The sequence below is a fragment of the Acinonyx jubatus genome, chromosome E1, assembly GCF_027475565.1.
Source record: "Acinonyx jubatus isolate Ajub_Pintada_27869175 chromosome E1, VMU_Ajub_asm_v1.0, whole genome shotgun sequence".
Taxonomy (NCBI): Eukaryota; Metazoa; Chordata; class Mammalia; order Carnivora; family Felidae; genus Acinonyx; species Acinonyx jubatus.
The window spans coordinates 39,701,008-39,727,740 of record NC_069397.1 but is presented as its reverse complement, the minus strand read 5'-3'; the positions used below and the strand labels follow the sequence as shown (position 1 = coordinate 39,727,740).

The following is a 26,733-nucleotide window of genomic DNA, read 5'->3' as shown; positions in this document are numbered from 1 at the left end:
CTTATTAACAATGTTGGGAAAAAAACAAAAAAACAACCCTGTCTTCTCCCTTGAATCGGTACCTCTCCATTTTCAGTGAATAGGAACAAAGCTGTAACCCAGATGCTTAAGCCAAAAGCTCAAGAGTCTTCCTCTCTTCCACTTCTCTGGTTGTCCCATCTTACGGATTCAGCCTTTCATTATCCCTCTGATCTATCTATATGCTAACTAATGCTCCTACTTCCACTTTTTCATTATTTCTTCAGCCACCAGTGATATTTTAAAGCATGCATCTAATGGAGCCACTCCCTTGCTTAATAAAACCCCAAAGTGACTTTTATTCATCTTTTAAACAAGTATGTTTGCAACAGTAACTACGGACCAAACATTACGTAAAACACAAGCATCCCTAAGCGTTCTCCTAACAGATACTATCCTATTTGTAGAAGATGAATTGGTTCCGAGATACTGAGTAACTTGCTCGCCCTCGTCCACTGAGCGGGGGCTCGGTCTCAAGTTTTTTCATGTTTACTCCAAAGCCATTTTAAATCTTTAAAAATACACTGTCGCCACCCGAGACACTAACAATGGGTGACGGGCCTGGGTGGTTTTTGTCCTACAAAATGACCACGAAGAGCGTGCCACTCTGACGGGAAGGAGACCCGACACGTGGGAGGGAGGTCGTCGGGGAAGGGGGTGGGTGGCAGCCCTACGCAGCCCTACCCAGCCCTCTCCAGCTCTCTCCTAGGTGGCGCGGCTCCGGGCGGGAGCGGCCGCGCGTGCGCACACTAGCGGCGCCCAGCTCCGCCCTGCGCCCACTATTTATTCCCAGAATTCCTCTGTGTCGCACCAGAACGGCTGAATCGTTCCGAGACTGCGGAGGTCGGGCGCGGCGGCGTCAAGATGGCGGCGGCGGCGGTGGCGGCGGCAGCGGCGGCGGCAGCGGCCGCATCTCTTCAGGTGCTGGAGATGGAGAGCATGGAGACGGCCGCCGCCGGATCGGCAGGGCTGGCCGCCGAAGTCCGAGGCAGCGGCACGGTGGACTTCGGGTCTGGGCCCGGCGTATCTGCAATGGAAGCGAGCGGGGGCGATCCGGGCCCGGAGGCCGAGGATTTCGAGTGCAGCTCTCACTGCTCGGAGCTGTCGTGGAGGCAGAACGAGCAGCGGCGCCAAGGCCTCTTCTGCGACATTACCTTGTGCTTCGGCGGCGCGGGCGGCCGAGAATTCCGGGCCCACCGCTCGGTGCTGGCCGCCGCCACCGAATACTTCACGCCCCTGCTCTCGGGCCAGTTCTCGGAGTCCCGCTCGGGCAGGGTGGAGATGCGCAAGTGGAGCTCGGAGCCCGGGCCCGAGCCCGACACGGTGGAAGCCGTTATCGAATACATGTACACCGGGCGCATCCGCGTCAGCACGGGCAGCGTGCACGAGGTGCTGGAGTTGGCCGACAGGTAGGCGAATTGCTGGGGGCCGCGCGCCGGGCGGCGGAGAGGCTCGCCCACCGAGGGCCGCATCCCGGGAGGGGGCGGGAGAGGCGGGGAGGCAGGGCCTGCGGGTGGGACTCGAGGGAGCCCGTACGAGATGCGTTTGTTTGCGGCTTGTTGAGCGTCTACTGTGTGCTGTGGGGCGGCCACTGCGCTGGGCACCGAGGATGCGGCCGGTCTGACGAGAGCGCCCTGCGCTTAGGGAGCTCAGATTCCAGGTGGAGGGACAAAGGCAGTGAAAAAGAAAGTCTGCCTATAATCAGCGCTGTGTTGACATTTAAAAAGGATGAAAGGACAGTGATTGGTAGAGGAGAGACCTTTCTGAGGAGGTGACGTTTAGACCGATCTCTAAACGGCAAGAAAGAACTGGCCATGCAGAGATGGGGGATGAACATTCCAGGCAGAGAGCGCCAAGGCCCGCAGTCAGGATCCAGTTCGGCTTAAAGAACTAAAGGAAATACCCAATGGAGCTGGGTCTAATGGGTGAAGGGTTTGCGAAATGCACTGGAATAAGGAATTTGGTTTTTACTGTGAGGTGGGAAGCTGAGTAAAGAAACTTCCTGATTTCATTATTTTTTTTATTTTTTTAACGTTTATTTATTATTGAGAGACAGAGAGACACAAGAGTGTGAGCAGGGGAGGGGTAGAGAGAGGAGGAGACACAGAATCCGAAGCAGGCTCCAGGCTCTGAGCTGTCAGCACAGAGCCCGCCACCGGGCTCGAACTCACAAACTGCTAGATCATGACCTGAGCCGAAGTCGGTCACCCAACCAACTGAGCCACCCAGGTGCCCCTATTTTATTTTATTTTTGATATTTATTTATTTTTGAGACAGAGCATGAGTGGGGGAGGGGCAGAGAAAGAGGGAGACACAGAATCTGAAGCAAGTTCCAGGCTTTGAGCTGTCTGCACAGAGCCTGACACAGGGCTTGAGCTCGTCAACCGCGAGATCATGACCTGAGCCGAAGTCAGATGCTGAACGGACCCAGCCACCCAGGCGCCCCTGATTTCATTATTTTAAAAGAGGATTCTGCTACAGTGGAAAATGGATTGTACGGAGCAGGAACGGATGCTTCAGAGACTGGTTAGGAGGCAGGTGAATGCCATTTTTAGAGATGTGGAGGACTCCCTTTTGGCAGTATTATATTACCAGGAACATGATTTTAACAAATACCTATTGAGTGCCTGTTAATGCATCAGATCAGACACTGGGTTCTAAGGTGCTGGGACTTCCTGGTGAACAAAACAGACAAAAGTCCCTTTCCTTGTTGCGCTCACACTGGTAGATGGGCAATAAATAATTAAAATAGATGGCGTGTTGGATGATTGTTACAGCTTTGATGAGAAATTCAGCATAGAAAGTGCTCGTAGAGAGAAGCTGTGTTTTTTAATTGGGTAGATAGAGAATGCCTCATGAAGAAGACATTTTGCAAAGAACTGAAGGGGGTGAGGTAAAGAGTGTTTCAGGAGGCGCCTGGGTGGCTCACGGTTAAGTGTCCGACTTCGGTTCAGGTCATGATCTCATGGTTCGTGAGTTCAAGCCCCGCGTCGGGCTCTGTGCTGACAGCTCAGAGCCTGGAGCCCGTTTCAGATTCTGTGTCTCCCTCTCTCTCTCACCCTCCCCTGTTCATGCTCTGTCTCTCTCTGTCTCAAAAATAAATAAACGTTAAAAAAAAAAAAAGTGTTTCAGGTTGAGGACACAGGTGGAAAGGCCTGAGGCGGGGCTTATCTGGATGTTTGAGAATAGCGGGAGGCCAGCATGGCTAGATCAAATGGGTGCAGGTTGAGAGGGGTGGGAGAGGCCCCAGGGTGGTGATGGGGGATGGATCCAGATTCCATAGGGCTTGTTGGCCTGGTGAAGGACTTGAGCTCTTATTTTGAATGAAATAGGAAGGTTTGGGGCAGAGGAACAATGAAATGTGATTTGAAGAATTCTGCTGTGATGAATAAAGGATGGGGCAGTGAGGAAGGGGCTGCAAAGGCAGAAGCAAAAAGATTAGGGGGTTGTTGGAATGGAATGGTGACAGAGGCTTGGATTGAAGAAGGAGAAGTAAAGATGATAAGTGCTTCAGTTCTAGATATGTTTGGAAGGTAGAGGGGACAAATTTGCTGATGGATTTGATACAGAGTGTAAGGGAAAGGACTGCTGGTTTTTGATACAAGCAATTGGAAAGATGGAGTTATTTATTTATTTAAGATGTGGGAGAGTGTAGGAAAGCAAGTTTGGGAAGACCAGGAGTTTGGTTTGGGTCCAGGAAATGTCTGAATAGGCAGTTGGATGTAAGAACATTGGGAGGAATATGGCATATAAGATGGTAATTAAAGCCATGGGACTGGATGAAAAATTACTTAGGAAGAGAGTGTAGACAGAGAAGGGGCAGGATTGAGCCCTGGGGTTCCAAAATGTTAAAGAGGAACCAGTAGAGGAGATGGGTTTCACAGGAAGCCTTAAAAAAAAAAAAAAAGGTATAGAGGAGGGAGTAGCCTATCCTGTCAACTGTCAACCGTAAGTGATCCCTGCATTTGGCAATATAGAGACCCTTGATGGCATTAGCAGGAGCCATTTAAGTTAAGTCTTCGTATAAAGAGGGTCAGAATAATGGTACACATGGACATGTTTGGAGAAGAGTCCAGGGAGGTCTTTTTCCCCCATCTAAGATAGGAGATACTAGAGCTTGTTTGTGTGCTGAAGAAAAATGAATCAGTGGAAGAGGAGAACTTCATGTTACAGGAGTGGGGGAATTCTTGCAGGAGCAAAGTCCTTGAAATCAAGAAGGGGATAGAATCAGTATTAATAATGGAAAAGCTGGACTGGGAAGGCAGAATATAGGGTAAAGCTACAGGCACATTGGGTGGTGGTAAGATGAAGTTTCTGATTGCTTGTTTTCTCATAGCCCAAGTTTGGATCGTTCATGAGAGGGTGGGGTAGGGTGGGGCAGGTATAGATTTGAGAGAGAGGTTTGTTGAATGAAAATGAGTAGAGAAAGGTCATTGCACCCACTCAAGCTATGTTTGTGTCTCACGTGGGCTCCTTTTTCAGATTTGCTCCTGCTTTATAGGGGAGTTGGGGGTTAGGAGAGAACATCTCAGGCAGTTGAACTTCTGTCCATCTGTCAGCTGCTTGAGCAGCTGCCTTGTGATGGGCACTAAGTGCCTGGCAACCGTCATATCTAACCTTACCCATGAGCTCTGAGGCAAGAGCTCTCTCCCTACCGCCCGAGTACTCTGTCGATCATACCTACCTTCAAGGGCACTTACAAGGAAATAATAGGAAGTGCCTAGCACATGGAACATGCCTAGTATACGTTAGCTATTATTGTCATCGAGCAATGTTTCTAAACACCCTATCCAAGGGAATATGTCAGAATTATCTGGAGCGCCATGCCAAAGATAGGAGCTCCAGGTAGGGGGTGCGAGCAGCCTGGGAATCTAGTGACCCTGGCACCCAGACATCTTTGAGAGTCACTAGAGCTCTTACCACTCTACCTTGTCTTTGTCTTCTAAGATGGTATGTTCCCTGAAGATGGTGAAGGAAGCCTGTCGTACTCATCTTTATATCCTAGTTAGATGGGTACTAAGCGCGATAACTGTAATAACAAATGGTTGAATTGAGAGCCCTGAATTGAGAGGCCTGGACTGATAAAGTCCATATTTTGTTTAAAGTTCTCAGTTCTGGGGACTTACTCTTGTTAAAGCAGTGGTCTCAACGTGGCCATCCTTGGGACTGAGTTCTGCTAGATTTATGGATTTAGCTGAAACTTGTGGTATGTAATTTAACTTCAAATGAATTTAGGAGGGCAGACAGCTTCTAGTCAGCAACATGCCAGACCCCTTCCATATGTTCGTTACTGTTGTTTGAGTTTGCCTTGCCATCCCCTCCCCCCATCATCTGCTGCCCAAGGAGAAAGCTCTAGTGAAGAGGAGATTGAAACCTTCAACACAAGGCCTCCACTGCTGTTCCTTCTGATATTGAACAGACAGAGCCTCCCAGGAACCACAGTTCCTATACCATCTAGTCAAGGCTTAATAAAGTATCTTGCTGAGACCCTGCCTCAAAGAAAAGGCTGGTGACTGACAAGGGATTAGGACAGCAATAGCATAGACAGGTTTGGATTTGGATTGGGAATTGCCTTTGCCAATAAAAATAAAGTATGGAACTATTGTACTTTATTTTTTATTTTTATTTTTTTTAAGTTTATTAATTGATTTTGAGAGAGACAGAGACAGCACAAGTGGGGAAGGGGCAGAGAGACAGGGAAAAAGAATCTCAAGCAGGCTCCGCACAGAGCCTGATGCAGGGCTCGAACTTGAGAAACTATGAGATCATGACCTGAGCTGAAACCAAGATTCCGACGCTTAACTGCCTGAGCCACCCAGGTGCCCTTATTAAGTTAATTTTAATTCCAGTATAGTTAACATACAGTGTTATATTAGCTTCAAGTGTATAACATGGTGATTCAACAAGTCTGTACATTACCCAGTGCTTACCATAATAAGTGTACACTCCCCAATCTCCATCACCCATTTCACCACCCCCCCACCATCCAGTTTGTTCTCTGTAGTTGAGTCCGTTTCTCGGTTTGTCTCTCTCTCTTTTTTTCCCCTTTGCATGTTTGTTTTGTTTCTTAAATTCCACATAGGTGTGAAATCCTATGGTATTTCTTTCTCTGACTGTTGTACTTTTTATTAAAGGATATGTTCCAGAAAAACTTACATAATGAAAAGCACCACTGTGTGTATGTTACATGTATCATGTATAGTTGTATATATATTATATAATATGCATAATTAAAAAAATATATATATATAAAGATGACTTTATATATGCTTTTAAATATACTTTTCAGCATAATGGGGCGCCTGGGTGGCTCAGTCAATTGGGCATCCGACTTCGGCTCAGGTCATGATCTTGTGGTTCATGAGTTTGAGGCCCGCGTTCAGCTGTCTGCTATCAGCACAGAGCCTGCTTCAGATCCTCTGTCCCCCTGTGTCTCTGCCCCTCTCCTGCTTGTTCTCTCTCTCCTCTCTCTCAAAATAAATAAACTTTAAAAAATTATTAAAAAATAAATACGCTTTTCAGCATCATCCTTTTTAATTTGGGGGGATTTACCCTTTTTCAGATGTTGGGCATAAAATGAGATGAAGCTTACCATTTCAGTTTGTATAAACATGTTAACATGTATAACATGTTCTCAAAATGCAGCCACATAAAATGTGCACATTTGAAAATTCTTTTTTCTTGATTTTAGGTTCCTGTTAATTCGTTTAAAAGAATTCTGTGGCGAATTTCTCAAGAAGAAACTTCATCTCTCTAATTGTGTGGCCATTCATAGCTTAGCTCACATGTATACTCTGAGCCAACTTGCTCTGAAAGCTGCCGATATGATACGGAGAAATTTCCACAAAGTAATTCAGGATGAAGAATTTTATACTCTACCTTTCCATCTCATTCGAGACTGGCTGTCGGACTTGGAAATCACGGTTGATTCTGAAGAGGTTCTCTTTGAAACAGTGTTGAAGTGGGTTCAGAGAAACGCTGAAGAGAGAGAGAGATACTTTGAAGAACTTTTTAAATTGCTCAGATTGTCCCAGATGAAACCTACTTACCTTACTCGGCATGTCAAACCAGAGAGGCTGGTGGCCAATAATGAAGTTTGCGTCAAGTTAGTGGCCGATGCAGTGGAGAGGCATGCTCTGAGAGCTGAAAACATACAGTCTGGCACCTTCCAGCATCCTGCCTCTCATGTCTCATTATTACCTCGCTATGGGCAAAACATGGACGTGATCATGGTTATTGGAGGCGTGTCAGAAGGAGGGGATTATTTAAGTGAATGTGTGGGGTATTTTGTTGATGAGGACAGATGGGTAAACCTGCCCCATATTCATAATCACCTTGATGGACATGCCGTTGCAGTAACAGAATCCTACGTGTATGTTGCTGGATCGATGGAACCAGGGTTTGCTAAAACTGTGGAAAGATACAACCCAAATTTGAATACGTGGGAACATGTTTGTAGTCTGATGACAAGAAAGCATTCTTTTGGGTTAACAGAAGTCAAAGGGAAGCTCTACAGCATTGGAGGGCATGGCAACTTCAGCCCTGGCTTCAAAGACGTGACTGTTTATAATCCTGAGCTTGATAAATGGCACAACTTGGAATCAGCACCAAAGATCCTCCGGGATGTCAAAGCACTAGCCATCGAAGACCGGTTTGTGTACATCGCTGCCCGCACTCCCGTGGACCGGGACACCGAAGATGGGTTAAAGGCTGTAATTACCTGCTATGATACGGAGACTCGACAGTGGCAAGATGTGGAATCTTTGCCGCTTATTGACAATTACTGTTTTTTCCAAATGTCTGTGGTCAATTCAAACTTTTACCAGACGGCATCATGCTGTCCCAAGAGTTATTCTTTAGAAAATGAAGAGGCAGTAAGAAAAATTGCCAGCCAAGTGTCCGATGAGATCCTTGAGAGCTTACCTCCTGAAGTCCTAAGCATCGAAGGAGCGGCTATCTGCTATTACAGAGATGACGTTTTCATTATTGGAGGCTGGAAAAACAGCGATGATATCGACAAACAGTACCGGAAAGAAGCCTACCGATATTGTGCTGAAAGAAAGCGGTGGATGCTTCTTCCTCCCATGCCACAGCCTCGTTGTAGAGCCACCGCTTGCCACGTGAGGATCCCGTACCGGTACTTGCATGGCACACAGAGATATCCTATGCCTCAAAACTTAATGTGGCAGAAGGACCGCATCAGACAGATGCAAGAAATACATCGGCACGCCCTGAACATGCGAAGAGTGCCAAGCTCTCAGATTGAATGCTAGGTGCTCTAATAGGTGCAGCTTAAAACAGTTGTATCTGTCTTGTGAGGCTGAAGATCCCCAGACTGTTACTTGAAAACGTATGTCGATAACTTATTTTCTACCTACCTGATTATTGCCCCATATAAAGGAAACACAGTTAAAAACTGAAGAATGGGAAACACGATTTAATATGTGGTAATTTTTGTTGGTGTGCAGTCTTTGTCTGTCTTCGGTTTGTGTGGATATGCTAGCCAAGTTAGATCTTATTAATGACAAGTGGAAGAACTAGGTATAGTTACTTGGCTGTTTTTCTGCCAACAAGTGAAAACTCCTTTGTCTTAGGGACTTGATGTTTTGAACATGCTTTAAGCAACAGTTTTATTTGCACGTTTACTTTGATACTCCTTTTAATTTTTTCCTGAATGGTTGGTGGTTTTGAAAAGAGCAGAACTTACACATTGAGCCTGAGCCCTCATCTGCAGGAGGTATGTGCAATAGTGAGACTGAGATTTGAAGGGAAAAGCACAATGTTTCGGCAGGATGGTTTCTGAATATTTGCATTGATGTTTTGTTGTATGTGTTTATCTAGAAATGCTGTTTTGTTTATTTTTAGAAGAGATGACTAGTGAGAAATTTGTGATTGGCCCCATTATTTCTTGAATATTTTCCATTTCTTCAGCAACCATTCTAGACTGGGAGCCATCACTCTGAGATGATGGTAGTTGGCAAGAGTGTTGATCTTTAGCTCATTGATTTAATACAGAGGACATTATGTATATGAAATTTGTTTTTCTAAGAAGAAAAGTAGTAGTATTAGGTAGACTGAGCAAAGGCATTAAAACATGTAAACACTTTTTTCAGAAGTTGCAGGCGTATTTGAGGATAAGTTAATGAGTGTAAATAGTGCCTATGACAATCGATACAACAATGCCTTCAGTTTTAAATTGTCCTCTAAAGTATATTGTATAGAGTCCTCCTCATTCTTTCTAAAAGAAACTTTTCTCAAAATGGGAAGGAAGTGACAATTGAGAGAAATGTTGCGTAAGAGAAGCCTTACTGTTTCTCAGCCCTGACTGTTCTGGTAGTTTATCCAGTTTCCCTAGACTTTTATTCAGACTTTACCTGAGCCTTGAATACCAAATTTAGGTGCATAATTAAGGCTCTTAAAAATTTATTGCTTTAGTTATCTTTTATTTATTCCTATGCATTCTTCTGATTCTCTAACACACTCCCAAGTTTTATACAAATGAGAACTCAGTTAACATAAAGGACTCCTGCTCTAATGGTTTGCAAAATGGCTCCATTGTATATGTTTCTTATTTCTTTCAGAATATCATCTTCTTAGACATTCCAGGATACTGTTTTAGGAGTTGAACTGCAAGTGCAGTGATTATTTTTTTCCCTAGACCATTATACTTAACCTTACTGTATCAAACATCAAAAGGAAAAAAGCACAACCAGAAATTTTGGCTCTCAATTTGCTGCAAGACTATTAATATCTAGTCCCTGGACTCTATACTAAGAGCTTTCCTGAAATGTTTAAGTTGGTATCCTTGCCTAGGACAAAGTTTTTCAATAAATGTGTCGGAAATCTGCTTTAAAACCATTTAATTTAGATTGGAGTGGGGGTCGTAAACTTCAAGTCCTATTTCTGTATGAGGATATATTATCCTACACCACCTCTACCATTTTATCAATTTCCATTTGTAGTTATTTTAATAAAAGCCATTTCAATTCTGAGAAGTGCTCATTCTTAGTTGTGAGAGGTCTATGCACCTGAGGCAGAAAAGCTCGTTGAGTGATGTTCTCGTCTCTGATAGACTATGCTGCCTAGCAAACTTCCTCTTCTTAGTGGTGAAGTAACTCAGCAGCTCACTAAAATGGCAGTTTCTGTCCAGGAGGTGTGATGTAAGGTTTTTGGATCTTATCTCTGAGTTGTCTTCTGAGACTGCCACTACCAAGTTTTTGGAGGGTGGCCTTTTTTCACATGATGCGACAAATTATAACTCATAAGATTTAGGTATAATCTGGTTCTGAAAACTTGATTGAAACTGTTGTTTTTTAACTCAGCAGGCAGCGTAGGCCATGGCTGAAAAGAAGGGGTAAGTCCTTCCTTGCATGATGATGTGTGCAGGTTTTCCTGATTACTGAATTTCTAATTTTCATATTTGAATTCACACGTGTGACTTCACATCAATAACTTGTGTCTCTGAAATATCCTAACTAACTTGTTAATAGGAAAGGAAACCAGATTTGCTTAAATCTGTTCAAGGCTGACATTCTGAAATTCTAAACTGGAAATAACTTCCAGAGTATTTGGAAAGGTTTTGATAATGACAACCAGCCTAAAGTGGCTCTTTCGGAAAGAAATTTCCTTTCTGATGAAAAATTTAAAGAATGTGTTTGGTCATTTAAACTTCTAAAAAGACAGCTTCACATGTATTCAAGTGAACCTTTTGTTGTTGTTGCTTTTGTTTTTGTTTTGTGGAAGGATAAAAGAGGACCAAAAAGTAATACCTTTACCTAACCCCTAGCATGACTTGTATCTTGGAATGGAGGTCCTCCACCTCCACCTACCCCACCGTGGTTTTTAAAAAAACAAACCCGTGGTGTATATTGAGAATGTCAGTCATGAGCTTAGTGTGTAAGTAGTACATCTCACTTGCAGACGTTTGCATGATGTCTTGTAGATCTTGTATATCCAACTTTGCTTTTGCTGTGCCAACTCAAATATATTTTGCTGAAAAAAAATCTCAAAATTGATTGACATCAGTTTTGTTTTTATCACTTAGTTTTATATAGTATTGCTGGGACCAAAAACTTTTAAAATACATAGAACAGAAGTTTGAAGCTGGAAAGATAGTGTTTATCGAAGACTTGTGTGCTTTTGCTCTTTAAACTCTTCAGGCTACTGGTAAGGCAGTTTCTAGGGCACTCTTTTTTCTCTGTTTCTTGACTAGTGTAGCATGTCATATGTTTAAATACTTCATTCTCTGCTTCATAATTCTAATGAGACACTGTACTGTAGGTAGACAAGTAAACTAAACATATATTTTAGTTGCTTGGCCTAATCAAACATAGATAAAGGGACTTTTTTGTACTTTCCTCAAATTAAGCTTAAATTAAAAGGGTGTGTTGGCCACATTTCCTGTCTTTTGAAAGTCTACAGAATTGTGAAGTAGGTTCCCTGCCTCCATTAGCAAAATAGGGTATTTCTAGGTTGCCATTTAACTGTAGAATATTTGAGAAACGCTTTGGTCTCTCCTTTAATTATCAAACATTTTGGCACAGTCCATCACTCCAGTTTGTTGCTTTCTTGAGAATAGTCCATTTTTGTTGTTATAATGCCTACATTATAACGTGCTCTGGTCATTGGAAACCAAACAGCTCATAGTTGAGTGACATAATACAATAACAATAACATAATATAGTAGCCATCTCGCTTCAAGGAATTTAATTAGATAGCCAAATAACTGCTCTTTGTTGATTACCTTCGTAGGGCTTTTGTCTTACTCTCTGAGCATCACTACGAATGTCTGACACTGAAGCACATACAGTAGAGCACTTGTTCACTTAATCCTCCTGCATAATGCACTTGTGAAAAATTAAGCTTGCTAGATGTTTGAAGACTATGGTCCATGTGCTAGGGCTCACTGAGTTATTTGTAAAATACATATTTAGTTCAAGCTGATACACAGTGACTTTTGGGGGCTATCAGTATCCAAGCCCTTACTCTACTCAAAGTATAATCTTGGCTATCTCCCTTTAAGTCAGAGGAGATGTAGAATTTAGGACGCTTTTGAGACATCACATTGTAAAATAGCCTGTTTTATGTTCCTAAAACTATCTTGTTCTGTGTTGAAGCTATCAGTTGTCTCAATGTAAGTTTTAAATAAACATATTTCTTTAGAGCTGGTTTGTACCGTGTGACTTTTCCCTTTTAATGATACACTGTTGGATACAAATGCTTACTTCCTTCCCTCTTACTCCCTCATTCATCCAACCTTTGGCTCCCTTAAGTTGAACATTTTCCAGTACTCTTACAAGTTTAAACACTGCATTGATTAAAAAAAAAAAAAAAAAAGAGGTAATTCTTATTGCTTAGACTCTTTATTAGCTAAATGAAGAGGCTCATACAGGTAGGGTACTTGTCGAAGCGGAGTATTTTACTTCATCTCGCAGTGCTAATCCTGTGAAGTTGTCCCGTCTAGCCGCATATTCCCCAACGTTGGCCAGCCCCGGCACCACACAGCAGCTCAGGGCGCTGCGGTAGATGCTCATGTCATGGGCGTCATACCACTCGTCTGTCTTTTCATCATAGCATTCCACGTTAAAGGTGGTGGTAAAGCCGTTAAAGCCGCCCACCACAAACAAGAGGTCGTCTACCACCTCGATGCCAAAATTGCTACGAGGATTAAACATAGTGGGTATCGTGCGCCAAGTGTTAGCTACTGGGCTGTAGGCTTCCGCACTCCTAAGTCGATTTGCTCCGTCAAAGCCACCTACCTATGGACGGCAAGGGAAACATGGTTGACTGTGAGCCATTGCTTCTGTTCACCAAGGAAGAGGCCTTTAGGCCTTCTTGGGGGGGGGGGGGGGACGACCAGTGATTTCATACCTCCCGCTTTCCATTATTTTCCATGGAAAATAATGCTTTCCAAATGCTGGCCGATAATAGCGTAAACCAATTTGCGAACAAAAAATCCAGAGCTATCGTTTCTGTGTGGTACAAGATAAACTCACCGCATATACGTGTTCTCCGTAGGCAATTACGCCTATTCCACTCCTCCTGCTTCTCATGGGTGCTATGACTGTCCACTGATTGCTCTCAGTGTTGTACACTTCTGCTGTGAACAGGCACTCATTTCCATTAAAACCACCACATATGTAGACCTGTGTGACGAGGGGCCCATGGTTATTAAAATCGTTACCTCTGGGGAGCAGAAAGAAAGGGTGTACGCATGGTGGTGGCAAAGGGACCCCTCTGATACCAGTCCGTACACTCTGAGTATCTTTTTCCCACGTGTGCACGCATCGCTTTTCTCGTTGAATGTTTATTTTGAGAGCGTGTGAGAGGGGAAGGGGCGGGGCGGGGGGGGGAGAGCAGTGGACAGAGGATCTGAAGCGGGCTCTGCACTGACAAGAGAGACCAATGTGGGGCCGGAACCCGTGAACCGTGAGATCATGACCATCGTGACCTGAGCCGAAGTTGGACGCTTAACCGACTGAGCCACCCAGGTGTCCCGCCCCACATGTATTGCTTTTTAGTGAGTAAAACTTAAAAGGACAGTTACAAAGGGGCACTAGTTGCGGAGTCAGTACTGCAGCGTGGGTGCTGCCACGTCTATTTTCCATCCACCCCCAAACAAGTACTTCTGGGCCTGGTCTGCCCCCTCCCAATTCTTACCTTCCCATAGAGCGTGGTGGCACTGGCGTCACTCCTCTGCTCATGCATGGGGGCGATGAGCGTCCACTGGTTGGTCTCTGGTTCATAGCGCTCAGCAGTGTTGAGACGCACGTAGCCGTCAAATCCTCCCATGGCATAAATAAAATTGCTGAGGACTGTCACGCTGACGTAACAACGACGGGAGTGCATCGGGGCCACCTGGTGCCACGTTTTCTTGACTGGGTCAAAACGCTTAACACTATTGAAATAGTCTACACTGTCAAATCCCCCAATGATATAAACGTAACCTTTCAAATAGGCTGCCCCATGGTAGGCACGGGGACTCTCTTCCTCACAAGTGACATTCACCCATCTGTCTGCCCGAGCATCATATGCCTCAATGGCATTGGTGGGGCTCCCACCACTCCAGCCACCGATTGCAAATAGGATGGCGTAGGGCAGGCGGGGCCTGGTGAGTGGGTTGGTGAAGTCAGAATTGGAGGGTCCATTCATGTTTAGATCATACATGGCCTTTAGGGCATTAATGATGACTGGCTTGCATTCCTCACTGTCTTTGACGTAGTCGTTCATCTTAACATTGTTCATGAAGTACTCAGCATGCATTAGGGCCAGGCGAACCTGAGAAGGAAACACAGAAAGTCAGATGAGGTGAAGGTACCTGGAAAACCCATGTCCTTAACTCCCTGTTTACAGTCTGCCTTTGAATTGCAGCAGGGTCCTATTTTACTTTGTGTTTGTTTACTTGTGTTTACTTTGTGTTTACAGCTCACAGTTTTAAATATTTGTTTTTCAGATGTGGTATACATTTGGATGCTGACAATGAGCTAGATAGAAGGTCACAGAGCTAGCCCCTTCCTTGGCCACTGGGCAGTACTATTAGACCATAAAAGGCTGTGGCAATTGTTCAGTCATTGAATATTTACGTTTCTCTGTATAAATAACACAAATTAGCCCCGGATGGCTACAATTGTGTATAACACTCGTGGTTTGGTGTCTAGTCCCACTTCTGCCTGGGGTTTGGGGAAACTCACAAGAAAAAAGGGTGAAAAGAAGGCCCTTTAGAATTCTTTTGAAGGCCTTGCCGTCTCTTTCACCCACTACCAGGGAGAATTTTGGTCAAAGAATATAACAGAAGGAACTAGCAATGCCAAGAGCAAAGAAAATTGCACAATTCCACAGAATAGTAGGAGATGGCCTTCTATGTAAGTGTGTGTAAATACGGCCCCGGAATCTGCCAAACATCTGAACGTGGCTCTTTGCACAGTCCCTCTGGGATAAATGAACCAAACATGAGCAAGTAAGCATCCCACAAAAAAATAACTAAACTTGACCTTGGGAAGCAAAACTGAAATATGCTGCTTCCTGTTTTGGGGGTCATGAGAAATCCATTTTAAAATGGCCTCAAATACAGCATCTTCTTGTTTGACGTTGAGCTCGTCTTTCTCAATGATATCCTTCAGTTCACTGACTGAGAGCTCTAAAAACTCGGCCGAGACTTTCACCATCTCCTCAAAGTTGTGCAGTATGAACATGTAGGCCTTCTGCCTCAGCTCGGGGCAGTAGTAGTAGTCTGTGAACTTGCAGATGCCGATACAGTTATCCAAACACAGCTCCGACTTGAGGAACTCACAGCAACCCCTAACAATACCCATGATGTTGAATTGGTCTGCAGCAGCCAGCAGTTTCTCCACATTGTCCGGCGTGATAGGGATGGTCCGGGTGTATGCATATTCAATAATTAGCTTCATCATGTCCGGGGAAATGCCAGGAATGTTGTATACCTTCTTTTCGGTGTTGTTCCAGCCACTTGTAAACAAAGCTCTGGAAAGAAGAAAGAAACTAGTAGCCACTGAAACATTTCTCTCCAGTTTCTCCCCCACCTTTGTTTGTTGAGAGTTTGGAAATTTCCCAGCTAGTGCACAAGTGAGTATGCCGGAAACAAATTGGTGCGAAGAAGGGGAAGGGGAGGGTAGAGTGCGTGCTTTATACAGTGGGCAAGAGAACCTTGCCAAGAACTTTGACTTTGGTCACTCTTCTTCTCCTCATGGTAACTAAAACTTTCCCCCATTTTGTGGATGGAAAAATTGGGCTCTAGACCTGGAAGTAAGACCTAGGTCTCTTCTATCCCAACTGAAGTCTACCTTCCTTCAGGAAATTAAACTTGAGCAGTAACACTTTTTTAATGAGCACTGTTAAATTGACACATAACCCAGAATCTGATCACACCTCTTACTGCTATCTCCTGGGTCCAAGCCACCACCATCTCTCACCTAGATGATTGGGAGTAACCTCCTAACTGATCCCCCTGCTTCTGCCGTTGATGCCTCTGGAGTTTACAGTTCTACCCCAACCTCCTTACGAGTTTATGTTCCTCTTCCACTCAGAACCTTCCACTGAGATCCCTTCTGGCTCAGAGTATTATTATACAAAGCGCTTCTCAGGGAGCATAGAAGTCCTCTGAGGTCGGGGCCAGTAATACCTCTGGCCACTTCCTCCCACCTTCCCCCTTATTCCATTCCAGTCCTACTCGCCTTGCTTTCCTTGAATGCACCCAGAGGTGCTTCATTTTTGGTCCTTTGTATATGCTGTTGCCTCTTCCTGGAAGGCTCCCCCTCTGCAGACCTCATTTCTCACTCCCACATCCCCTTAAAGTCTTTGCTCTAATGTCATTTTGTCCGCAAAGAGATCATCCTGTTTAAAATCACCACCCTCCTCTCCATACCTTCCTTTTCTCCCCCAGCACTTAATCTGCTTTGTGTTTTATTTACTGAACGCCTGTTCCTCCTACTAGAAGGTAAGCTTCATGAGAACAGAAATATTTCTCTCTTTATTCATCATTTCCAGTACCCAGAATAGTGCCCGTCACAAAATAAGCACTCAATAAATAATTATCAAATGAACAAATGACTACGATCCCAAAACTATGTATTGGGCTCCTACTGTATAGCTAGGTACTTTTTAAGTTGTTGAACAGGACAGAAGTCCCTATCCTAATAAATTTTTGCTTCCTTTTTCTAGGTGGTTTAAAGAAATATGGATCAGATTCTTCTCTAGAGCAGGGGTCTACAAACCTATAGCCTCTGGGCCAGATTCGACCCGCCTCTTTTTTTTGTACCGCCCATAAGCTAAGAATGTTTTTCACATTTTTAAATGGGGGGAACAGAATACAAAGATTCTGTGACACCTGGAAATTGTAATAAATTCAAATTTCTGTGTCCGTAAATAATTTTATTGGAACACAGCCATGCCCTTTCATTTAGTATTGTCTATGGCTGCCCTCCCACTATAAAGGCAAAGTATAGTCATTGTGACAGAGGCCGTATGGCCTGCAAGCCTTAAAATATTCACTCTCCGGTCTTTTTGTAGACCCTGTTGTAGGTCTAGATGAATGAGCATTTTTAGCAACAGATGGGACACATTTATCATATGTTCATCGGAATTGATTACTCAAACATTTTCGGCTCATGAACAAAATAGCTCTGCCATTTCCTGGGTGACAGTGGTTGTGGCCTAAACTCCCTTTATCTTCTGGTAAATACTTCCTTGATGCTTTCCCGAATCCTCCTTCCCATCTCCTCAATCCTTGTTAATTTATCACCCTGTTTGAGATGGTCTCTACTGGGATAGGGGCACACGGGGCAGCTGAAGGGGCACTGTCCTCTAGGTTTAAATAGGAAATCCACTATGGTTGCCTTCCCAAAGGTATGCTAGGGTGAGAATCAAAGGGAAAAAAGCACCTGGCCCACCAATAGTTGGTTGGAATCCAGTTGAAAACCAGAGAGAAGAGGCCCCAGCCCTAGTTGTGTCTCTTCAGAAGAGACACAGGAAGACAAAGGAACCAGGCTACAGGAGCCCAGGGTTTTGACAGTGTCCCTCATGTAAGGTGACAGGTTGGGAAACATGAAATGAACCAAAATGTCTCAGAATAAGCCCAAGTACCCCTTCGGCTTAGTTTGGCAACCCTGTTATACCTAAAGTAGGAACTGCAGCTACAGAGGATGTTCTTGTGGGCATTGAACTCAAAGCCATTGACCTTGATGACCACGTCGCAGAGCTTGCCCTCCAGTCTAAGCTCGTTAAAGATCTCACAGGTCATCGCGCTCATCTTCCTCTCCATGTGAGGCTGGTGGAAACGTGTGGAGGCCGCCGCGCTCTCCATCTCCATGGCACCCTGGGACCAGTGGAGAGAGACTGCTCTCCTAGGGTGTCGGGAGGGTTGTGGGGGGCCCCTTTAGCCTGCTGTCGCTCCTTTTCCCTACTACATCTTCATATAGGGCCCATCAGGCAGCCCAAGTTCCAGGATCCTGGGCTCGCAGTGAGCTCACTCTCAGGATTGTGCTCTCAGATTCTGGAACTCTCTCCTGTCCCTGTCTTCCTTCCTTCTCCCCTCCCCCACCATTCAGGCTGAAGGCCACCCCACACCTTCCGAGCCCTTGAATCCAGAACAGGACTGTGATCACCCACACCATATAAGAGTTTTTATTTATTCTAGTTCCTGTTGCCCACTTCAGTTGTCCAGTTCTGGATGAGTGTAGCATCAAGCTGCCCTCTTCCACTGCTGAGCACTTGTCTCCCCAGACCCTCAATTCCAGGAAACCGAGTCAGAGGAGGCAGAAGGGAGTAAAGCTGATTAGAGTTCACGCTGGCCCAGCTGTCCAGGGCCTTCCTGCCCTGCAGACTTGTGTCAGCCGCGCGTTTTCTTCTGTGATGAGGAGTGGGGCCGGTTAAGGACCTTCTGGATGTTTTCCAGAAATCACTCTATGGCTCCTTCAGATCCGCTCCTTTCCTGCGGCTTTTTTGTCATGCAAACTTTAAGTCGGGAAACGACCTTTCCGGCCAGGGGTTTTGCTCTAGGCAGTGGTACCCGGTAACCCCAGCTCTTGGGACCCTCACCCGCTTCAACACAGAGCTCTCAGCCGGGGTGATCCCCGGCGCGGGCGCCTCCCGCCCCCGGCCCCGCCTGCCGCCCGGCCCTCGGCCCGCGGTCCCTCGGCCACCAGCGGCCGGCGACGCCTGCGCAGTGCGGCGGCGGGGCGGTCGTTGTCCCGGCGCCGTCGTCCCGGCAGCGAGCGCCATGGCAGAGGAGGTGAGGCGGGAGGAAGCGTCCGGCGTGGGGCGTGGGGCGGGCCCCGACCCCCGGGGCGCTCCGAGGCCCCCAGCGGGCCGCCTGGGCCGCGCCGCGCCACCCCGGCCAGTAGGCGCCGCGGGCCAGGCCGAGCCCCTCCTCCGCTCCCCGCACCCCGCCCGGCCTCGCAGGCCTGTCGAGCCGGCCCCGGGCTCCCCCTGGGCCCAGCGCGGTGCGGGGGTCAGCGCTTCTCTCGGGTCTCGGGACAGGTGAGCACCCTGATGAAGGCCACGGTCCTGATGCGGCAGCCCGGGCGGGTGCAGGAGATCGTGGGCGCCCTCCGCAGGGGCGGGGGAGACCGCTTACAGGTACGGCCCGGGGGGCGAGGTGGGGCGGCTGGGGAGGTGACCTGCCCAGGGGGCCTGCCGGCGCTGCGGCGGACACTGCATGCCCTCAGCCCCTAGAAATGGCCAGCGGCCTGGGGGGCAAGCAGGCTGCCCCGCCCGATTTGCCCTGGGTTAGAGCCCACCTGCCCGAAAACCTAGATTTCAAATTTGTCAGTCATGCCCTGCGGCTGCTTCCTCTAATTAGGTCGAAAGCACCCAGCACCAGGCCCTGAGGCCTTAGGAAGCTGCAGATATGGAGATGGGTCACCTTGGGAAGGACCCAGGGCATAGAGATGGCAAGGCAAGTGTCAGAGTCCTGTCAGCCTCCACCAAGAGGCTGGGCCTCCTCAGGCTTAGCAGGCTACTACCTAGGATTAGTTCTCCCTTCCCCCCTCTGGCCTTTCCTAGCTCCTGCAGGGCTTTGCCCACTGGCTGGGCCCTGAGCTGTTTTGCCTTGCATAATCTTCCCCCACCAGACAGTGGAAGGAGCCTGTGTAGACAGCATCTCTCTTTTGCATTTTAGGTTATTTCTGATTTTGACATGACCTTGAGCAGGTTTGCATATAACGGAAAGCGATGCCCTTCTTCTTACAGTAAGTCACATACTAGCTTGCTTTGTGGGGCTTAACAAGATGGTGGCTCCTAAGTGGCAAATAAAAGGAGTTCTGTGTTTTTACAGACATTCTGGATAACAGCAAGATCATCAGTGAGGAGTGCCGGAATGAGGTACGTCACCCCCCTTTGTTCAGAGACTGCTATCAGGTGCTACTGCAGATGGTTCTTGGTGGCGCAGGTGGACCTTGTGTCATACACTGGGGTAGTGTTTCCTTTATGTCCAACACATGTGATGATTGGTGGTTAGAATATGGATGTGATGCCTGTTGCTAGCTGTGGAGTTTACAAGGGACTTCAACATTTTCTATTTAATCCTCCCACAACTCCGAGGGGTGGATAGAACCATTATTACCTCCATTTAACAGATGAGAAAACAGGGGCGCCTGGGTGGCTCAGTCGGTTAAGCGGCCGACTTCGGCTCAGGTCATGATCTCGCGGTCCGTGGGTTCGAACCCCGCGTCGGGCTCTGTGCTGACAGCTCAGAGCCTGGAGCCCGTTTCAGATTCTGTGTCTCCCTCTCTCTGACCCTCCCCCGTTCATGCTCTGTCTCTCTCTGTCTCAAAATGAATAAACGTTAAAAAAAATTTTTTTGAAAACAGAGGCTTGGAAAGGAGAAGCATGTCATTCAAGGGTCATATGGCAAGACATGGAGAGCCTGGTTTTCCCATAGATCCGATTCTGTCCCAAACTCACTTGACTGCATTGTGCTATTTCTTTGATGATATAAAGAATAGAGCCGGGCCCGCTGTGCATTTCTCTGCTGAGCTCTTGCTGCCGAGTACCTCTGTCATTTAGCTTCATTTCATTAGGAAATTCACTAAGTTATATACTAAGTGGTCTTTCGGTCTGTCATATTGGTCAGCTTTTCCAATACTCCGTCATGATTGCTTGCTGTTAAGATAGGCAACAAATTCTAGATAACTCTTCCTTTTCTAAAACCTGTCTCTCTGAGATACACTTTTAGCTTTACATAAGTTCTCACACTGATTACCTTTAGCAAGTCACTTTTTGTGGCTCCTCATGTGTCTGATCTTATCAGCTTCCAGAAAGCTGTATCCACAAATATAACAGCAGGTTTGGGTCCCCTCTCTAGGATAATGAGGCTAGGGAAAACTAAGATTCTGGGTGTTGATGAGCTCCTGAAAAAAGTCATAAAGCAAAGCTTATGGATGAAATCTTTTTTCTTTTTTAAAAATGCTATTCTTCTGTTGAATTCTCTTATGCTTTTAGAAGACTGTTCTCACACCCCCCAAAGACGCACACATTGAGAACCTCAATACATTTCGGGAGCTTTCTCCCCTTGTCTGTGATCTTTGTACTTAACTCTCTTTTGGAACTGTGGTCAGGGACTCCACATTAGCTCTCATAATATTCTGAGATTGTGCCTGTATTAAAATTAAAATCCTTTACCCAATTGGTTCCCGTTTTTATTGGGTGCTGTTATTGACGGACTCTGTGTGACACATGGCTCCCGACGTGGCCTCCCTAGCCAAAGTGCCTGGCCTGTGGAAGGAAATCTTAGTAAGAAGAAGTACATGTACCTACTCGCGAGGTGGTTCACCCGATGTTGGTGTTGTGTTGGTTATCCACTAACACGCTGGGTCCCAAACTTGACTTCTATGATTTTTCTACTTCCATTTCCATGATTTTTGCCATATCTTGGTGATTTTTACTACATATTTTACTTTAAATTGGCCTATGATTAAAAATCTGAATGCAGTTCACTTAGAAAAGAAACAACCTTTGTGAAAGCATGAGTTTGATGTGCTAGGGTGTTTTTTTTTTTCTTTTTTCCTTAATATGCACTAGAATGAATCTAAAACTACTAAAATGAAAACTGTTTATCCACGTACCCCCTAAAGTCACCTCGCCTCCCCCCTGAGAAAGTGTATCCCATTTGGGGAAATATAGTTAATCCCTTCTTACTGGTTAAACCCTGCTGACTGAGCTAGTGAGAACAACAAAATCCTAGTAACTTCTCACCTGATGGCAAAAGGTCTTCGTTGATTCTTAGACCTCATGGGATGACCAGCTGTGCAGATCGGTCACTCCTCACACAGAGTTGCGTCTTCTAGGTGATTCTTTTTCTCAGGCTAATCGGTGGGACTTTGCTGGGGAAAACTTGATGCAGACTAATGGCTTTTGTCTTCATTGGGATGTTCCAGCTCAAAGCGCTCCTTCACCACTATTACCCAATTGAGATTGACCCACACCGGACCGTCAAAGAGAAGTTACCTCATATGGTAGAATGGTAAGTGACGGTGGTGTTGAGCCGCTCTTGGCCGTCATGGTGGACTGGTCCACCTATTAGAACAAACTGTCCAGCCACAGTAGGGCGACCTGTGGCCACTGCTAGAGTGGGGCCCCACTGAGAGTCTTTGGAATGAGGTAGAAGCCCCTTGGTTTGGGGGGGGATAAGTGCTTTGGGAGATAACTCTCCTATTGGAACCAGTATTGCTGGATGGAGCCCCAGTTCCCCAGAACGCGGGGGTCACCGAGGGAAGGATTCAGAAGAGTTCTGACTTCAGCAGTTAGCTCACTCAACCCTTGTTCCTGTGGCTGTGGTGTGGCTTTCTTACCCTCTTCCTTTTAAGGACAGCCAGAGTCTTCAGGAAGTGGTGTGGTGGATGAGGCCTCCCTTAATCCTTCCAGAAGGGAACTTGGCCCTGAAAAGAGAAAGGACACTTTACTTACTTAGTGATTTGAATTTGGTCTTTGGTGGGGTGTCCGTTTCTAGGTGGACCAAAGCTCACGATCTCCTGTGCCAGCAGAAGATTCAGAAGTTTCAGATCGCCCAGGTGGTTAGAGAGTCCAATGCAATGCTGAGGTGAGCTTCTTGCTCTGGAAACCGTTTGAAACTGGTTTGCTCACCAAAAAAAGAGTCTAGGAAGGAGTAGAGGGGAGTTAGTTGCTGGGGGAGCCAGAAGAGACATAGCACCATGAGTGGCTGTTGCAAAGAAGGTCTTGCTTTTCCTCTCGGGATACAGCTGAAGGATTTCCCGCCTTGGGTGCATCCTAGGAAGCTGTCTATTGCCAGTGGATATATTATGAATATGACCAAGCCTTGCTCTCCTAGAACAAACAGCATCTAGCTCATTTTCTCCAATGGTAAAAAGACACTGGGGTCACCATGGTGGCTGGCGTTCTTAATCTAGACATGGGAGTTGGCTGGCCTGGGACGCTTGATCATTAGTGGCCTTCCCAGTGCAGCTCTCTCTGCTGGCATGTTTACTGGAGGAGGGGTGAGGGCACAGAGAGGGAAGAGCCTGCTCTCGAGGATTGGGTGTCCTAACTGGGGAGAGCCATGAAAAGCCAAGAGAGTAGAGACACATGCAGATCCAGTAAGTGCCTGGGTGGGGTTGGGGTGTTACCTCAATGAAGCTGCCCCAGAGAGCTGCCTGATTGTATTTTGCTGGAACAAAATAAGGCAGAAACCAACCAACCAACCAAAAGCCCATTTATATGAAGTTCAAGGATAGGCACAGCTAATCAGTGGTGATATGAAGGGAGAATGAGAGGGGATGGCGTTGGTTGGGAAGGGACAGAAGGGAACCTTGATCTGGTTAGTAAGTACACAGGTGTATACATATGTAAATATTAGTTGAGTCGAACACTTAAGATTAGTGCACGTTAACCATTTACTATATGTATTTTATGCCGCAATCTAAAATGTTTTTAAAAAGAAAAAACTTAAAAATATATCACCCAAGGAGAAAAGAAAGACTGGTGGAAGAGGCGGAATCCATTCATCTCTTTTCAGGGAGGGATACAAGACATTCTTCAACACCCTCTACCAGAACAACATTCCCCTGTTCATCTTTTCTGCGGGCATTGGTGATATCCTGGAGGAGATTATCCGACAGATGAAAGTGTTCCACCCCAACATCCACATTGTGTCTAACTACATGGACTTTGATGAAGACGTGAGCCAGATCTTCTTTAGGCTGGGGATGGAGAGGGATGGGGACCGCCAGCCCTGGGGGCAGCACCCGCAACGTTAGCCCTGACCTGGGGAGGGAAGGGAGGGAAGGCATGCTGGCTTCTTGCTTCAGGCAGTTATTTCTTTCTTTATGCCAGCTAGAGACCGTTATTTCCTCTTTATTTTTGTTTTTGTTTATTTTTTAGAAAGAGAGCACGCGCATGCGCGTGCACAAGTCAGGAAGGGGCAGAGAGAGAGGGGTGGGGGCCCGAAGCGGGCTCCAGGCTCTGAGCTGTCAGCACAGAGCCGGATGCAGGGCCCAAACCCACGAACCCGTGAGATCATGACCTGAGCTGAAGTTGGATGCTTAAGCCACTGAGCCATCCTGGCGCCCCCTAGAGACAGTTACTTCTGAAGGACCTACCTTTTGGTGTTTGGCTGACAGCTCTCTGCCCCGGGGTTCAGCCAGGCACCATGTCACTGCCCTAGGTCCTATGCCATCCTAGGTACTCAAGGGCTTAGACTTTGACTTGTTTTCCTAGAGCCAGAGGTCAGCTGCTCCAACTCACCCTTGCTCTGACTTCTTCCCCTTAAAACCAATGGCTGGAATTTTCGTCCCTTAAACCTGTGGCGAGGACGTGGCCCGCAGCTGGGGTTAGCACACATGTAGCCTGAACAGCGCCTGTGTCATGGGTTTCATGCTTCCACCAGAGTAGGTGATCAGTACTATTTGGTGGTCCTTGTTTGTTGGAATCAGGGGTAACAACTTCTTTTTTTGTAAAAGGCCAGGTAGTAAATATCTTGGGCTTTGTGGGGTGGACTTTATGATCTGTCACAACTACACAATGTAAATTTACGCAATGTAAATTCACTCTGCTGTGAAAGAATGAGCAGCCACAGACAAGATGGAAACAAATGAGCCTGGCTGTATTCCAGTAAAATGTAATTTAGAAAAACAGGCCCAGTCTGGCCTATAGGACCCAGTTTGCCGACCCCTGGTTTAGACTACAGCGAGGTTTTGGCATTTCTGTGGCTCGCAGGATTCCCCTTTCTCTGCGACAGAGACGGTGGAACACTGGCTCTAACTGGGTCCCTGTAGCCCTTCTGTCTGTCTCCTGATTATTTAGGGTTTCCTACAGGGATTCAAGGGCCAGCTCATACACACATACAACAAGAACAGCTCCGTTTGTGAGAACTCCGGGTACTTCCAGCAGCTTCAGGGAAAAACCAACATCCTCCTGCTGGGGGACTCCATGGGGGACCTCACTATGGCCGATGGGGTTCCTGGCGTGGAGAACATTCTCAAGATTGGCTTCTTAAATGACAAGGTGGGTATGGGACCAGACCCTATCTTAGTGGCTTGCTTCTTTTTCTTTTTTGATTTTCTTTTAAAGTTTATTTTGGGAGAGAGAGAGAGAGAGAGACAGTGCACACATGTGAGCCCCTGAGTGTGAGCAGGGGAGGGGCAGGGAGAGAATCCCAAGCAGGCTCCGCCATGTCAGCACAGAGCCCAGTGCAGGTCGATCTCAACCCAACCATGAGATCATGACCTGAGCCGAAATCAAGAATCAGATGCTAAACCAGCTGAGCCACACAGGCGCCCTGGCTTGTTCCTTTTTCAATCCCTGTTAACTAATGCCTAGCGAACACCTTCTGTGTGCTAGTCACTGTTAAGTATTAGAGGTACTAAGGTGAGCTACGAGCCATGTCCGCAGGAAAATAAAAGAGATACCCCGTGATGACAGCTGGGTTCGGCACATGGCATGACAGTGGGACTCAGAGACAGGGTCACTGGAGCCTGCACTTACTATTTGGTGCCACCATGTTCCAGGTGTTTTAGCCCATTTAATCCCTACAGCAACTTTTTGAGGTAGAGACTAATATGCCTTGTTTTACAGATGGGGAAACTGAGGCAAGGAGGTTCATCTGCCCACGGTGACATAGTTTAGGAACTGGTAGAGCTGATTAAAGTCCTCCTAAGTCATACCTGTAAGATATGATTGAAATAGGAGATGTCAGTATTCAGGAGGTGGGCTTGCAGTTCAGAGAGCAAAAATACAAGGACAGACCAGAGGCTGACAGGGGGTGAAATGGTCAAAAGGGGGCACAGTATGGTGTCAGGGTCGAAGGCCACCAGTCCTCCCCTCAGCCAGCAGGGGCTGAAGACCTCCAGAGTGCTTGAGCCTTGGGAAAACTCAATCCAGATGGGTTAGAAGTACATCTGGTTTTTAAATTTCAATCCTTGTGCTGTCCTTTGGACATTGACCCAAGGGTCAATTGTGGCACCCTGTACCCACTGCCATCCAAAGGGCAGGTCCCTGTAACGTCGAGCTGCAGCTCGGATGCCCTCCCTCCCCTGCCCCGGGTGCCAGGGAGGCAGAGGCAGAAGTCAGGGCATTCTGGGGCCTCTCGATCTTCCCTTCCCCGGGGCAGGTGGCAGAGCGGCGGGAACGCTACATGGACTCCTATGACATCGTGCTGGAGAAGGATGAGACGCTGGACGTGGTCAACGGGCTCCTGCAGCACATCCTGCACCGCGGGGACTGGATAGAGATGCAGGGCTCCTGAGTGCAGGCCGGGGTCAGGCGCGGGGGGCTGTGGAGAAGTGGGAGCCTCGCCAAGAGGCCGTCCTGCCGAGGGCGCTGCTTCTCCCAGGGCGGGCAGTGAACAGTCCAGGGCGGTGCGGCTGGGGAGCCTGTGCCCCTCCCTCCCCTCCCAGCGCCCAGGCTCCAGGCTCCGGGAAGCCCTGCCCGGCAGTGGGAGGGCCCACCAGGTGAACACGGGACCTGCAGGGTGTTACCACTCTTACTAGGGACCATCTAGCCCAGGGGTTCTTTTTTCCCCAAATTTTTAAACACGGAAAGCTGTTCTTTAAACAAATCTAATGTGTGAAACAGATCTAAATAAAAAAAAGGGGACAAAAAACCCAGCTGTTCTGATTCAGGGGGTGCAGGGCAGAGCCCGTACCTCTTGGTTTTGGAGGAGCAGGAATCTCCAAGAAGCCACTAGGGCTCTATGGCACAGAATTTCAAAACCACCGAATTCACAGGCACCTGGCTGGCTCAGGCAGT

The 26,733-nt window shown here is 46.8% G+C and overlaps 3 protein-coding genes across 4 annotated transcripts; 2 read left to right on the top strand and 1 right to left on the bottom strand.

Annotated features, from left to right (window-relative positions):
* The first annotated feature begins 809 nt into the window (after nucleotides 1-809).
* KLHL11 (kelch like family member 11) lies at nucleotides 810-12,181 on the top strand. The gene is made up of 2 exons (XM_027048908.2): nucleotides 810-1,427; nucleotides 6,710-12,181. The coding sequence occupies exons 1-2, from the start codon at nucleotides 883-885 to the stop codon at nucleotides 8,289-8,291; spliced, it is 2,127 nt and encodes a 708-aa protein (XP_026904709.1). The 5' UTR covers nucleotides 810-882; the 3' UTR covers nucleotides 8,292-12,181.
* A 180-nt stretch (nucleotides 12,182-12,361) lies between these two features.
* KLHL10 (kelch like family member 10) lies at nucleotides 12,362-18,010 on the bottom strand. The gene is made up of 5 exons (XM_015069593.3): nucleotides 17,649-18,010; nucleotides 15,009-15,498; nucleotides 13,678-14,295; nucleotides 13,014-13,163; nucleotides 12,362-12,776 (listed from the first exon to the last, which is right to left on the bottom strand). The coding sequence occupies exons 1-5, from the start codon at nucleotides 17,840-17,842 to the stop codon at nucleotides 12,402-12,404; spliced, it is 1,827 nt and encodes a 608-aa protein (XP_014925079.1). The 5' UTR covers nucleotides 17,843-18,010; the 3' UTR covers nucleotides 12,362-12,401.
* A 622-nt stretch (nucleotides 18,011-18,632) lies between these two features.
* Nucleotides 18,633-26,560, top strand: NT5C3B (5'-nucleotidase, cytosolic IIIB). 2 transcript variants are annotated; one of them, XM_027048909.2, is made up of 9 exons: nucleotides 18,633-18,763; nucleotides 19,012-19,110; nucleotides 19,652-19,721; nucleotides 19,808-19,854; nucleotides 21,909-21,994; nucleotides 22,481-22,570; nucleotides 23,504-23,666; nucleotides 24,790-24,990; nucleotides 26,096-26,560. In XM_027048909.2, exons 1-9 carry the CDS (start codon nucleotides 18,752-18,754, stop codon nucleotides 26,228-26,230), a joined length of 903 nt encoding a protein of 300 aa, XP_026904710.1. In that variant the 5' UTR covers nucleotides 18,633-18,751; the 3' UTR covers nucleotides 26,231-26,560. The 2 variants fall into 2 exon arrangements, with proteins under 2 accessions (XP_026904710.1, XP_053068270.1); XM_053212295.1 differs by having other exon boundaries at nucleotides 18,643-18,763; nucleotides 24,802-24,990.
* Nucleotides 26,561-26,733: the final 173 nt, after the last annotated feature.

Bases quoted from the DNA above. Each gene is read 5' to 3' on its own strand.
- KLHL10 (XM_015069593.3), bottom strand. From the start codon at position 17,842: ATGGAGATGGAGAGCGCGGCGGCCTCCACACGTTTCCACCAGCCTCAC. The intron at 14,296-15,008 runs GTCAAGTTTAGT...TTTCCTTCTCAG, and splicing joins TTTCAGTTTTGCTTCCCAAG to GTTCGCCTGGCCCTAATGCA. The intron at 13,164-13,677 runs GTAAGAATTGGG...CTCGTCACACAG, and splicing joins CCACCACGCTCTATGGGAAG to GTCTACATATGTGGTGGTTT.
- KLHL11 (XM_027048908.2), top strand. From the start codon at position 883: ATGGCGGCGGCGGCGGTGGCGGCGGCAGCGGCGGCGGCAGCGGCCGCA. The intron at 1,428-6,709 runs GTAGGCGAATTG...TCTTGATTTTAG, and splicing joins GTGCTGGAGTTGGCCGACAG to GTTCCTGTTAATTCGTTTAA.
- NT5C3B (XM_027048909.2), top strand. The intron at 19,855-21,908 runs GTACGTCACCCC...GGGATGTTCCAG, and splicing joins GTGAGGAGTGCCGGAATGAG to CTCAAAGCGCTCCTTCACCA. The intron at 21,995-22,480 runs GTAAGTGACGGT...GTCCGTTTCTAG, and splicing joins TTACCTCATATGGTAGAATG to GTGGACCAAAGCTCACGATC.